This window comes from Thamnophis sirtalis, unplaced genomic scaffold (assembly GCF_051295495.1).
Source record: "Thamnophis sirtalis isolate CommonGarterSnake01/CBP01778 unplaced genomic scaffold, rThaSir2_p1.2 scaffold_4, whole genome shotgun sequence".
Taxonomy (NCBI): domain Eukaryota; kingdom Metazoa; phylum Chordata; class Lepidosauria; order Squamata; family Natricidae; genus Thamnophis; species Thamnophis sirtalis.
Genome location: NW_028261384.1, coordinates 77,648,478 through 77,661,521, shown reverse-complemented (window position 1 = coordinate 77,661,521; position 13,044 = coordinate 77,648,478). Strand labels below are relative to the sequence as shown.

Here is a 13,044-nt window from a genome sequence, read left to right as displayed (position 1 = left end):
TAAGGTAAAGGAAAACTGAGAGATTTTAAAAGATCTCATCAATGCCACCTGCTTCCTTGCCAAACCACAGGTGGCATTTTGTGGAAATGACAGACTCTATCAATCGTGGAAACTAAGTTGAACTCTTACATTCTTATGCTGAGAAAGATGACAGGCTAGCTAAACATTTGAAAACATCCACTGTATTTTCCAGCTTGTTAAATAGAATACACAATGATTTAATTGAAGCAGTCAGTGATGTCATTAGAAATGACGTTAAAAAAGGGATCAGTGCAACTCCATTTGTTGCTGTAGAAGTAGACGAGACCACAGATGTCACAAACCGAGCTCAGATTTCTGTCATACTGCGGTATGTGGCTATGACTGATGCCAAATGTGAGGTGAAGGAGGTGTTTTGGAGATTTGATGATGTGAGTGAGGACAGACGTGCTTCCGCAATTGCTGAGTGTATCCTGAGAGTGTTGGAGAAGTATGACTGTGTTGGAAAGCTTGTAGCTCAGATCTACGATGGGCCCGCTGTAATGGCATCAGAACTTAATGGCGTGCAAGCTAAAATAAAAGAAAAAGTGCCCGAAGCCATGTTCACACACTGTTATGCACACAAGCTGAACTTGGTGCTTTTGCATTCAGCAAAGTGCATGCCGGAGTGTCGCACATTTTTTAAAACAGTAAAAACTAGCGTCATTTTTCAGCAAGTTGGATGATATTGTTAAGCGCCGTTTACCCAGAGCAGCGCCCACAAGATGGAGTTCTAACTCTAGGCTGGTGCAGACAATAAGCATACACCACAACGATCTGCGCGCGTTATTTCATGTCATTATAGAAAATCCTGACAACTGGGACAATGACACACTAATGATGGCAGCAGGATACAATCGGTGGCTGTCAAAACCATCAACATGCTTTCTCCTTATGGCATATGAGGACATTTTCAATGAAACTGACACACTTTTTAAAGTACTGCAAAACAAAGTGATGGACATTGAATATTGTCTTGCACGCATCCATGACACCTTTACAGCTCTTGAGCGCATGAAACTGGAGTTCAACAATTTATATGACTGATTTGAGAAGAAATGCAGCTCACTTGGCCTGACAGGGACTGGACGTAGAGAGTCCGTTATATCTGAACAAAAACGAGTGTTTTGTAACAGTTTGGAGAACATAGACCATCAAATGCAGGCTAGGTTTGATCATTTTGGTGAGTTGACTTTCCTTGGTTTGGTGGATTGCACAAAATTTAGTGAAATGTCCCAACGTTTTGATGACACGAAACTGAAGAGCTTTTCAAAATATGCCAGATTTTTTGACTTTGTGAAACTGAAGGCAGATCTCGTTGGACTGTACAGCTAATAAGTGATCAGGGATACATGTAAATCTCCTGCACAGCTTCTTAGCTTTTTGGCCCAGGAAGATTTCATTCAGACTGTTCCTCAGGCCATAAAGTTGCTCCAGCTTGTGCTCACTGTTCCAGCTACGACAGTATCGGTGGAGCAGTCATTCTCAGCACTGAAGAGACATACAGTCGGAACAAGACCAATCAAGGACGACTTTCTTCTCTGGCCGTGCTCGCCATTGAGACAGAGAGACTTTTAAAATTAAAAGAAGATAACGAAAATTCTACGAGCAAGTCATAGATGCCTTTCTTCAGAAGGAGCGGTGGATGGACTTCATTTATAAGTAATGGTAAGACCCATAATAACTTCATTTTTTTCCCAATTAAATGTGCTTTTTTGTGTGCTACAGTATGTGTAAAGAATGCTGATATGAGACCTCAAAGATAACCCTTTAATTGCTGCCAATCAAATATTGGTTAAGATAATTTGTAGGGTTTTAATGTTTGTAAATCTGATTGTGATGATATCAGTGCCTCACCAGCCATAAACCTCACCACACGTCACTGCTCTGCCTCTACTGCCCGGGACATCCTCTTCTCCAGCCCCTTCTGCTGCCGCTACTCAGCTCTAACTGTGGCCCTAGAGGTGCGCTGAGCAGCCAAGGCCTTGGTCTTCTTGGCTGTGGTATGGGGCCTAGGTGAGCCTTCCTCCACTCCTGGGGCTCTTTCTGGATCTAACAGCCTCGGATCGGCATCGGTCCTAGAGCCCGCCATCTTGTGACCTTGCCATGGAGTATTCACACTGCTGCCGCACTCTTTGTCTCCTTGTTGCAGCCCAGATGCTTCGGACATCTTGCCTAGGCATTGCGACTTTTAAAGAGACCAGCGGCTGCTTTGGGGAGCCTCCTCGCTTGCCAGAGTACTTCTGCCCTCATGGATCGCTTGTGGAGTCTCTTAGACCTAGCCACTTTAAAATGGCAGCCACCTGCTTCCCACTCAGCAGAAACCTCTCTGCATGCAATGGTGCCGGTGTGTTACCCGATGAACAGGCCAGAGCCGGCCGAGCAGAACACTGCTCCTTGAGCCTGGCACACCCCTCCCCCCCATGAACAGCGATACCTCAGGCTCCATGTGGCAAATGGAGCTGGAAAATAGTTGCCAGACCGGTGTTCCAAAGCCCCAGGAAGGTGGCAGCTTTAAATGGCCCCTGAAGCAGTCAACAGCCTGTCAATTTCACAATTTGGAATTTAGAGTAAGCCAATTTAAGAATTAATTTTTAAGAAAGGTTTTTCCAATTTAGAAGTAAGAACCAGGAATGGCATCCAATCAGGAGCCAAGAAATAACAATCTCTCTCGGACTAGACTGAGTTGAAAACGGGAGCCAAGAGAGAGTTAGAGGCATGGCTGGGGAAAAAAGTACCACTCAGTCTCTGGACCAATCAGGACATGATAATATCCATTTCTGCCCCCCTGCCCCAGCGGTATAAAATGGAGAACAAGAATTTTTTCTACAATATACCATTGACATTTTAAAATTTACTCAACTTTCTTATCTAGCATTGTCCTTCTAGAAGTAATACCTATAAGTTGAAGGGGGAAAAAATCCATAATGACATATCCCAATTATTTTTTTAAAGACTTGAACCACTAGAAACATGGTTTGCTGAAAACTGATACAATGGGAGACAATGAATAATGATTTGGAGAAAATGTTTATTGGTGGACAAAGTAATGCTTGATACAATTTTGTACCAATCTTCGAATTAAGCTACTGCTGAAAGAACAGATTAGGGAGAGATTGTCATGTCATAGACAAATTTATATATGTTGTTAGGAGTTGACTTGATGGCACAAAACCAATCATCAATAATTTAAACAACATAATGCAGAGTCTTAAATTGAGTAATCCTCCCTATCATTCACATTGGAGAAAGTGAAAATTCTGATTAGTTTAAATCAGGAAACGTTGTTTCCTGTTTTTCCCCCCAACTAAAAATAAGGCGTGGAAGAAGGAAGTATGAGTCCAAAAACCAGTGTTAGTATACATTATATATTTTCGGGAAGATCTTATTATTTTTGAGGTGCAGGAGGCGACGAGCGTAGTCACCTCAGGGCTGTTGCTGTGTTACAATATTTTCAGGGAGGACTTATTTTAGCGCATGCACTCAAAAGCTTGATTGGCCTTATTATCTGGGGAGGTCTTGTTTTGGGGGAAATAGGATAATTTGCCCCTTCTGTAAGCTAGTGTTCGTCTCCTGTAGAAATAATTGACAGATACTACTCTAATGGATAGTTTTGTCTTCAATCTGTCCTTATTGCAGAACAAATGAGCAAGTAATTATGCTGTAATTCCAGAGAATCTTGGAGGAAATAGTTTATATGGATCCCTTCCAGTCAGGATTCAGGCACAGAGGTAGGGCAAAATAGCATTGGTCCCACTTTTTTATTATATATAGACGGAGCAGGAAAAGGTTATGTATCTATCGCTGCTCTGCTTGATCCCTTAGCTACTTTTGATACCATCAACTATGGTAAACTTCTTGAACAGTTTTGGGATTGGGAAGCACAATTTGGCTTAACTCTCTTCTTGAAGACTGTTTCCAGTCAGTGTCAGTTTCTTTATCTTGGATAATTACATTTTAACTCTAATAACAAAATTAAATCAGCAAAGAAAATTTACTGAATAAAGTATACTAAATTAAAGAGATCATGAATAAAACAACACATCCTAATTGTAAAGGAGAATGTGTGACTGAGAGATTCTGTGAAGGTTGTAAATATTAGTTGCAAGATTATTTTTTCATCACTACCATTATTGAAAATGATCCCTCTCTGAAGCAATTGTTAAATGAGGGCTACCTATATAGATTATAGTATAAGAGAGGCACGTTTTCAAACACAGTATCTTCAAGATATTTAGGAGTTTATTGGTTAAATACTATTAAATTTGGTATTACAATTGCTTCCATACACTTTGCAAAATTAGATTTACATTCATTTGTTTAAGCAGCATTTCTCACTGCTTATTATTTTTATTGCTTGTTCCCTTGACTATTTTACTGAAGTGCACTTTAGAGGTGCATAAGATGGATAAAAGAAATGTTCCAATCTCAAACTTAATATCTTAATATTTTATATTCTGTACATTGTGTGTATGTGTGTGTATGCTGACACTTTATTTAAACTAAATTTGTGTAAGTCATTGCATGATTTCTGAAGATGCCATAAGCTAAATAAATATTTATGGAGATTCTAAAATAGAATTTATAGACATGTCCTTTTTTCAAAAAATGAGAAATATCTTTTCCAAAAGATAAAATTATTGTCTTACCTTAAGGAGATTTGTCAAGTAATTCTTCAAAAATTCTTTAAGTCGTTTGTACAATTCTAAGCCAACAAACTGAGCTCCTCCAGGTGTTTGGCCTTTTTTAGATTTAGAAGTGGTTACACCAGCTCCTCGGGCTTGATTAGACTGATGTACACTAGTGCAGTAGTTATAAACATGACTGATGGAAGAGTTAAGGACATGTTATATGTTACAATTAAACAGTAAATTAATACTGCATGAATACCTTCTACACACACACACACACACACACACACACACACACACACACACACAAACACTCAATACAAAATCACTGAAATTAGATCAGCAAATCAGCTAATTCATGCCCAACTAATTTTCAATGAACTGTTTTGGATTCACCAATGATTTCTATAATTCTTACTATGTTCTTTGTAAAAGTTATCAGTATTCTGATACCATTAAAGCAAACGGTGAGGATAAACAATGGCCCAGAAAAGAATTCATAGCAGAAGTATAAACCTGGAATTCCTGATTCATAGATTACAATATAGCCAATTTAGACAGACTGAGAGACGTTGTACAAATAATATTGGAAATCACATTATGTCAAAGGTGTTTTTGTTTTGCAATTGCATAACTTTCCAGTTCTACTCTTTGCATGATTACAAATAAGCAAAATCTCTATGTATGACTGCCATATATATTTAGTTTTGTAATTGTTTTGAATTGTTTTCATGACTGTTCATCACCTAGAGTCACTTGTCCAAGTAGGACAAGTGATGACATGATAACAGAGATGAAATGATAGAAGATGTTAACGTTATAGGAATCTTGGCATGGGGGGTGGGGGGAAGAGAGATCATGCAATATTGGAATTCAACATTATGCAAGCACAAGCAATAGAACAAAGTCAAACTAGAGTCTTGGATATTAAGAGAGCTGATTTCAATAAACTTAGAAAGAGCTTGGGAAAGATTCCATGGATGAGAATCTTCAAGGGGAAAACAACCCAAGAAGCTTGGGGAATTTTGAAGTGAGATTATAAAAGCCCAGTCTAGCACAATTTTAATGGAGAAGAAAAATAACAGCTCTCAAAAGAAACCAGCAGGGCTGCAGTAAGAACTGAAATAAATTGAAAGACAAAAAGTAAATTGAAAGACAAAAAGTGTAAAAAGAAGAGAGATACATAACTAAAGCAGAATTTCAGCAAATAGGCCAAGCCTGCAAAGATGAAGTCAGGAAAACCAAGACTCAAAATGAACTAAGGCTTGCAACAAAAGTAAAAAATAACAAAAAAAGCTTCTTTCAACATATAAAAAAACAAGGAAAATGTCCAGGAAATGATTGGTCCATTAATAGGAGAAAATGGCAAGAAGGTGATGAGCAATAAGAAGAAAGCAGAACTGCTTAATTCATTTTTTGCATATGTTTTTATATAAAAAGTCCAACCTCTCAAAAACAGCACTGTAAAAATACAGATTAGGAATATGAGTTAAAATAGGTAATAAAATGGTAAGAAAGTACCTATTCACCGTAGATGAGTTCAAATCACAGGACAGATGGATTAAATCCCAAGGTTCTGAAGGAACTGGCAGATGTGATCTCAGAAACACTGAACGATATCTTTCAAAAATCTGGGAGCATTGGGGAACTATTAAGAGGACTGGAAAAGACCTGATGTAGTTCCCATCTTCAATTCTTCTCACAATAACCTGATTGGTCCCTCCTATAACAACACACTACATATATGTATACCAACATCAACCTCTACTCATCACAACATTCTGAAGAAAGCATGCAATGGCAGTCAAAACCAGACAGTAGTAATGCATTTAAGAAATTAATATCCCAAACCTCACATTGCTTCACTTATGAAACAGAGTAAGAGTATGATGACAAAACCATTAAAGCCATTTATTTAGGAATATTTGTTTAGGATACGTGTAGAGTTCCATATATCTGGACTTTGCCATGCTTTGCCTTGTATATACTTGTTGAATTCCAGCTCTTAGGTCATCCCATATTTGATCAAGACCAATCTGTTTAAGTCCATGAGGATTCTGACTCCTATTTGATGACATTTTAAATTTTCTGCAAAGTCTTCCAGTGTAGCAGTGAGAAATCTAGTTAATCCTCCATCAGAGGTAGAAATAAATCAACATTACAAATTCTATCAGTCACGCAGAAAAAGTGTTTTTATATGAAGGCTGTTATTGTCTCACAATAACCTCTGTAGGGAAGGAAAAAAAGAAAACAGATTCAATTGAGAACTGAAATTTAGCAATAGCTAAAATAAGCTATTGTAAAACCATAACATCATATGTAAATAAACCATGAGAGACTTACAAAAGTTTTCTTAGTAAAAAACTATATGGGATAATAGATTCATGAATACATGTATAAAGACATACACATAACACAAACCTAGGCAGAGGGAGAAGGATGATAGTATTTCTTTTTGGCAAGAGACACATAAAAGGGGATGGAAGAAAAAGATCCTCCCCAGCCAACTCAAACAACATGTGACAGGTGGGATAAAAAGTGCAATGCTACTCAATGGTTTGTAAGGGAGATGATGAAGATAACAAGTTAAGGAGCTAAAAGCAGCATCTAAAGTCCTTGTGTTGCAAACTAGCAAGGAACAAAAAGTACACAAGAGATGAGGAAATACTGAGAATATGCAAAGCATCACTTGGTTGGATCTTTTCTTTCAATTTTCCACTTTGAGGATGAGGAAGTATACAGCTTGTTTCTTTCCCACATCAGTACCATGATTAAAGCCATATGAGTATAAAAATATTAGAATAAAATACTAATGCAGAAATCAATATTTTTTGGGGGAGGGATTGATGTAAATTTATTCCACTGCATTCAAAGTTTAGGAAAACAGTTTGATCTAAATGATCAAGGGCATCTGCTTGAAAACACGTTCTAGTCCTGCATTAGGTTAACAACCAACTGGATGACTTTGGAATAGTTGCTTTCTCTTAGCCCTAGGAAGAAGATAATGTCAGACCGTTTCTAAAAACCTTCTGACAGAATTGAAAGGCCCTTACAGGAGAATGGGCATTGGTTCTTACCTGAGACACCCGTTCTCTGGGTAGGAGGAGATAGCATCCAGAATGGGTTAACTCTATCTGATCCAATAGGGACTGAGTCTGCATGTTTTCCAACATCCTGCTTCCTGTATTGGCTCCACCCTGCTTTAGGCAAAGTTGAAACTGCAGATTGACAAAGGACGAATTTGAACCAATATCTCTCCTCCAAGACAATGGACCAGCACTCCATATTCCAGGTCGGGGCTGATGCTATCTCCACCTGCCCAGAGAATGGGCGTCTCAGGTAAGAACTAATGCCCATTCTCCATTGATGGTGGAGATAGCATCCAGAATGGGACATACCAAAGCCTGGACTGTCCTTAAGGGTGGGCTGATGACCGGGCCCGATTCCTGGATCATGTGCACCGCCTGTAGAACCCACCTGCCAAATGCTGCATCCGCTGATGCAAAACTGTCAGTCTTATAATGGTGGATGAACTGTGATGGCGATGACCATGTGACCACCCTGCACTCCTCCTCAAGCAAAACTTGCATGGCCCAAGCTGTTGAAGTAGCTGCACCGCTAGTTGAATAAGCCAAGCTGTGGCCTGGAGGTCCCTGTGACTGCAGTCATAAGCTTTTGAAATACATGCTGAGATCCAACACCCCAATGATGAAGTTGTTGCCTTACATCCCAAAGATGTAGATTGATAAAAAATGAAAAGTGCCTCTGTATGCCTCAATGCCAACGTCCGATGCAAATAAATCCAGAGAGCCTTCCACATGTCCAGGGTGCCACTGTCAATCCAATCGATGAGTTGGAGCCGGGAAAAAGTTCAGCAAAATCACCTCCTGCGCCCTGTGGAATCTGGAGTTGATTTTTGGAATAAAGGAAGGGTCGAGCCTCAACACGACTCTGTCCTAATGAAAGATACACAAATCTTGCCTCACCGACAGGGATGCTAGCTCAGAAATCCTCCTGACGGAGGAGATGGCAACCAAGAAGACCACCTTGAGGGACAGGTAACATAGATAAGTATCCCTTAAGAGTTCAAACAGGGCTCCTGTGAGCGCAAGCAGCACCTAAGGCCGGTCCCAAGTGGGATAAAGATGAACAGTCAGAGGACGAAGGTTGGCAACACCGCAGAGAAAACAGTGGACCAAAGGATGATGCGCCAGAGACAGAAACTCTACGTAAACCATGACTTATGAAAGAGCAGCCGTCTGCCTCTTGAGCATGTTTGGAGCTAGGCCACTGTCCAGCCCTTCTTGAAGAAAATCCAGTACCATGTGAATCAGGGACTGTGATGGGAGGAAGTGCCCAATGGGGAAACATCTTCCAGGTAGTGTCGTAAATATGGTTTGTGGAAGAATGCCTGGCAGCTTGAATGGTGGTAATGATGCTGGGGGACAAATTGGCCTCTCTCAGGATTTGCCACCAAGCGGTCAGCTTGATCCACTGCGGGTCCGGGTGTGTGATGGAGCCTTGGCTGGGGAAGTGGGGGTCATTGGAAGCCTCCAATGAGGTGCCACTGACAGCGAAATCAGGTCCACGAACCACGGGCAATATGGCCAGAAGGAGAGTTCACCATACTCCTCCAGCATCTTCCTGATGACCCTCTGGACGAGAGGCGGGCAGGAAGGCATAGAGAAGGCCTTTTGGCCACTTGCACCACAGAGCATCTGTGCCCTCCGGTTGTGTAACATGCCAGAAAATGCTTCACCTGCCTGTTCTCCTTCATCACAAACAGGTCGATAATTGGGTTTCCGTAATGTGCTATCAGCTCAGTGAAGAGGGTGGGATGCAACATCCACTCCGTATGGTCTATCTGGGAGCGGCTGAGCCACTCTGCTTGAAAGTTTGAGATGTGCTCGGCCCTTATGGACAGTATCTGTTTTTCCACCCAGCAACCGAGCAGATTGGCCTCTTGCATGAGGGACCTGGACCATGTCTCTCCGTGTTGATTAATATGCGCCTTGGCCATCATGTTGTCAGTGAGAATCAAGACATGGTGGTTGACTACTTCCCATTTGAATTTGATGAGGGCTAGATGTATGGCCCACAGTTCCAGCCAATTGATGCTGTATTGACTTTCTGTTTAAGACCACAGATCCTGGGTCATACTTGATCACAGGTGAGCATCCCATCCAGTCAGAATGGCATCAGTGATCAATGTGAGACGAAAAGCTCCCTCAACAACGATCCCTGGCATATGGCAGAGAATGTCCACCACTTCAGGGACTTGGTCACCTCCAGGGCAGGTGCACCACGATGGAAGAGCAGCTTCTGTTGGCCTTCTAGTGTGGGAGCAGGAATCATTGCAGGGTCGGGCTGTGAAGACCGGCCCAAGGAATGATGGAGAAACAGGAAACCAACTTCCCCAGGAGTTGTGACAACACGATCAGCTGGCTGTTGTGCTGGGACTTTACATTCCTGGGCAAAGCCCTGATGCTGTCCTGCCTGAGAGAGGAAAACCTTGCCCCTTGTCATGTCTATGACCACCCACAGATGAAGGAGATGGAGCGTGGGGGAAAGGTGGCTCTTTTCCAGATTTATAGAAAAGCTGTGGTCTCAGAGTACTGCCATCACCATGTCTATGTCTGCCTTGCCTGATCCGTTGACCTGAACATCAGAAGGGTATCATCCAGGTAGCACTGGCTCCTGATGGGAATAGTTCGAAGATGGGCAGCTACTGCAGCTAGGTCCTTTGTGAAACCCCTGGGGGCAGATGAGAGCTTGAAAGAGAGGGCCCTGTATTGGAAGTGTTTCCCTTGGTAGCAGAACCGCAGGAACTGCCTATAGTCCACATGAATTGGGATGTGCAGGTAGGCCTCTGTGAGGTCCACCGAGGTGAGAAAGTGGTTCCTTCATACGCACTCTAGGATGGTCAGCAGAGAGTGCATCTTGAATCCCCCCCCCCGGGTAAACAATATGGCGGTTTAAGCATTTTAAGTCAAGAATTGCTCTCCAACCCCCTGAGGCCTTTGGAACGATGAACAGGAGGGAATAAAACCCGTCCACTCTGTCCCTTTGCGACCGGCTGAATTGCCTTTATGTCTAGAAGATGCTGAATAAATTAGTCTACTAGCTATTTTTTGTCCCAATCTCAAGATACTGGACATGTTCTCAAAGACCTTGGGAGGGGAATAGGAACTCAAGAGGCTGATTTTGACCGTCTCCCTGACCCAGATATCTCCTCCCATCAGGAGGCAAAGAAGCCAATCGACCCCTGATGGGAAGGTTTGGAATGCAGTCACTTCTGCTGCCAAAAGGAACCACCAGATCCCCCTCTGTAGGACCTCTGGAGTTGGTACTCCTGGATATCCTTGCCTGATCTATCCTGCTATTGACCCTGATGGGACTGGAACTGACGTTGAGGATGGGAGAATTTGAACTCCTGTCTGCCCCTCGAAAGGGTGACCTACAATAGAATGGGGCTGAGCGACCGTCTGCCTTTTTATATTGAGATGGGATCTTTCTCTTATCTTTAGACTCGAACAGCAGGGGCTCCAGGCTCCCCCCCGAAAAGTTTGTCTCCGTCGAAGGGCCCAGATGCAAGACGCCATTTGTACCTGGTGTCCACCTGCCATTGGTGGAGCCAAAAGAGGCATCTGGTCACCACCGAGGCTCCCATGGCCTTGGCAGCAAACCAGGCCGCATTCAAGGAAGCGTCAGCCAAGAATTCTATGACAGCCTTAAGCTTATTGAGGTCCTGATGGGACCTGGAATCCGACGCTGGGATCCTATCCTGCAAGTCCGTTAACCAAAGAAGAGAGGCGCTAGTGAAAAAGAAGCAGTGGAGGCCCTCACCACCCTGCGGATTCTGCCCTCTTCCTCCTCAGAGTTGGAGGATCTGCTCGGTGACCTATCAACTGGAGCAGTGGACTGGGATCTTGACCTGCAGTCTGTCGTGACCCTCCTAGGGGCCCTGCTGCCCTCTGAAGAGCGACTAGAACGTCTCTGCTGGAGCACCGCAGCAATGCCCTGTTTAATGGCCTCCGAAATTATTGTAGCCATATCCGGTAATGGTGTCTGCACCCTCTGCGAAGGGCTATGGTCAGGTGAAGGGGATGCAGAAAGGGGTAACCCCAGGTAAAGTAAAGGCAGTGAGGCAGAATGGGAATCCAAATGCAGGCCCTCAGGAGGTGACAAAGCAATGTCCTCCTCACTGTCTGGAGACATCTCCCCCAGCTGGAGAGAGACCTGGGCCGTAGTGAATTCAGGTCGAGATAGAGTATCTTGGTTTTGGGGATGCACAGTTGCCTTCTTAGCTGTCTCCTGGACCCTTGCAAATTCCCTGTCAAGGGCCCTTTGATGCCTGTTCTCTACCCTCTGTGAGGCATTAGATATTTTAGCAGAAGGATCCTACTGGCTAACTTGGGGAGGGGCAGCCCTCTTTCTCCCAGCCTTCACCCCCGATGGCCCAGCTATCACCTCTTGCAGTGGTGATGGTTCACCGGGTGGTTCTGCATTAGCCATGGCCTGTGTCCAGATCACAGCCATGCTGGGACAATCAGGCAAGTTCCACGCCTCGACTGGGTAGCTGCATGCCGGATTAGGCTCTCCTGAGCACTCTCCACTTCGAAACTTGGGTTCACCTGGGCCCTAAGGAAAGTTTGGCTCTCCTGGGCCTTTTATTGCACTCCACTAGGCTCTCCAACCTGATGAAGCCAACTGCCACAATATGGAGCTCTAAAATGGCAGCCGGAAGTTTTCACGCCAAGATGCAGTTCATAATGGCGGTCGAACCCAGGAGGACTCCCAAAATGGCTAACGAGGGAGCAAGCCCCAGCTCCCCGACAGCCCAAAACCTTGCCTCGCTGCTTTTCACACCTCCGCGGTCACACGGCACAGCAACCTGGAGCCTCGTTCGGGCATTGGAGTGCTGGGGATGCCAACTGGCGGCTCGATGAATCCTAGGGGCCCAAGGAATGTCTTGGGCTGTTTCACTTGCGGCTGTCAATAAAAGGGAGCAAGCCCTATAGAAAAATTTCCTTTTAACTCCCAAAAATCAACTTTTCCTGAAGAAAAAAAAACACTTTTTGAGGAGAGCAGCTTTTTTTGGTCTGGTCCCAATGGAGACTGAGTTTAAGCTGGGTGGAGCCAGTACAGGATGTTGGGGAAAATGCAGACCCAATCCCTATTAGATCAAAGTTAACACATTCTGGATGCTATCTCCACTAACAATGGAGAAATGAACATGACTAAACAGAAGTAAACAAAATCTAAAGTTTAATAAATGAGGATCTGTTAAATCAAGACTTGACTATATTGTTATAGCACTACAAGGAGTCATGTTACTAATATTCAGGTAGTCCTTGACATACAACTATAATGGAGGCAATCCATAATAGTCGTT

General features: G+C 43.2%; 1 protein-coding gene across 3 annotated transcripts in view; it reads right to left on the bottom strand.

Annotated features, from left to right (window-relative positions):
- The window catches only part of CUL1 (cullin 1), an 83,519-nt gene that overhangs the window by 63,374 nt on the left and 7,101 nt on the right, over positions 1-13,044 (bottom strand). For all 3 annotated transcript variants that reach the window (XM_087713149.1, XM_087713151.1, XM_087713150.1), the window contains exons 2-3: positions 6,588-6,876; positions 4,668-4,842 (exon numbers count right to left, since the gene is read on the bottom strand). In XM_087713149.1, the coding sequence (XP_087569275.1) occupies positions 4,668-4,842; positions 6,588-6,727 (315 nt within the window). In that variant the 5' untranslated portion in view covers positions 6,728-6,876. The remainder of the gene's footprint in view (positions 1-4,667; positions 4,843-6,587; positions 6,877-13,044) is intronic.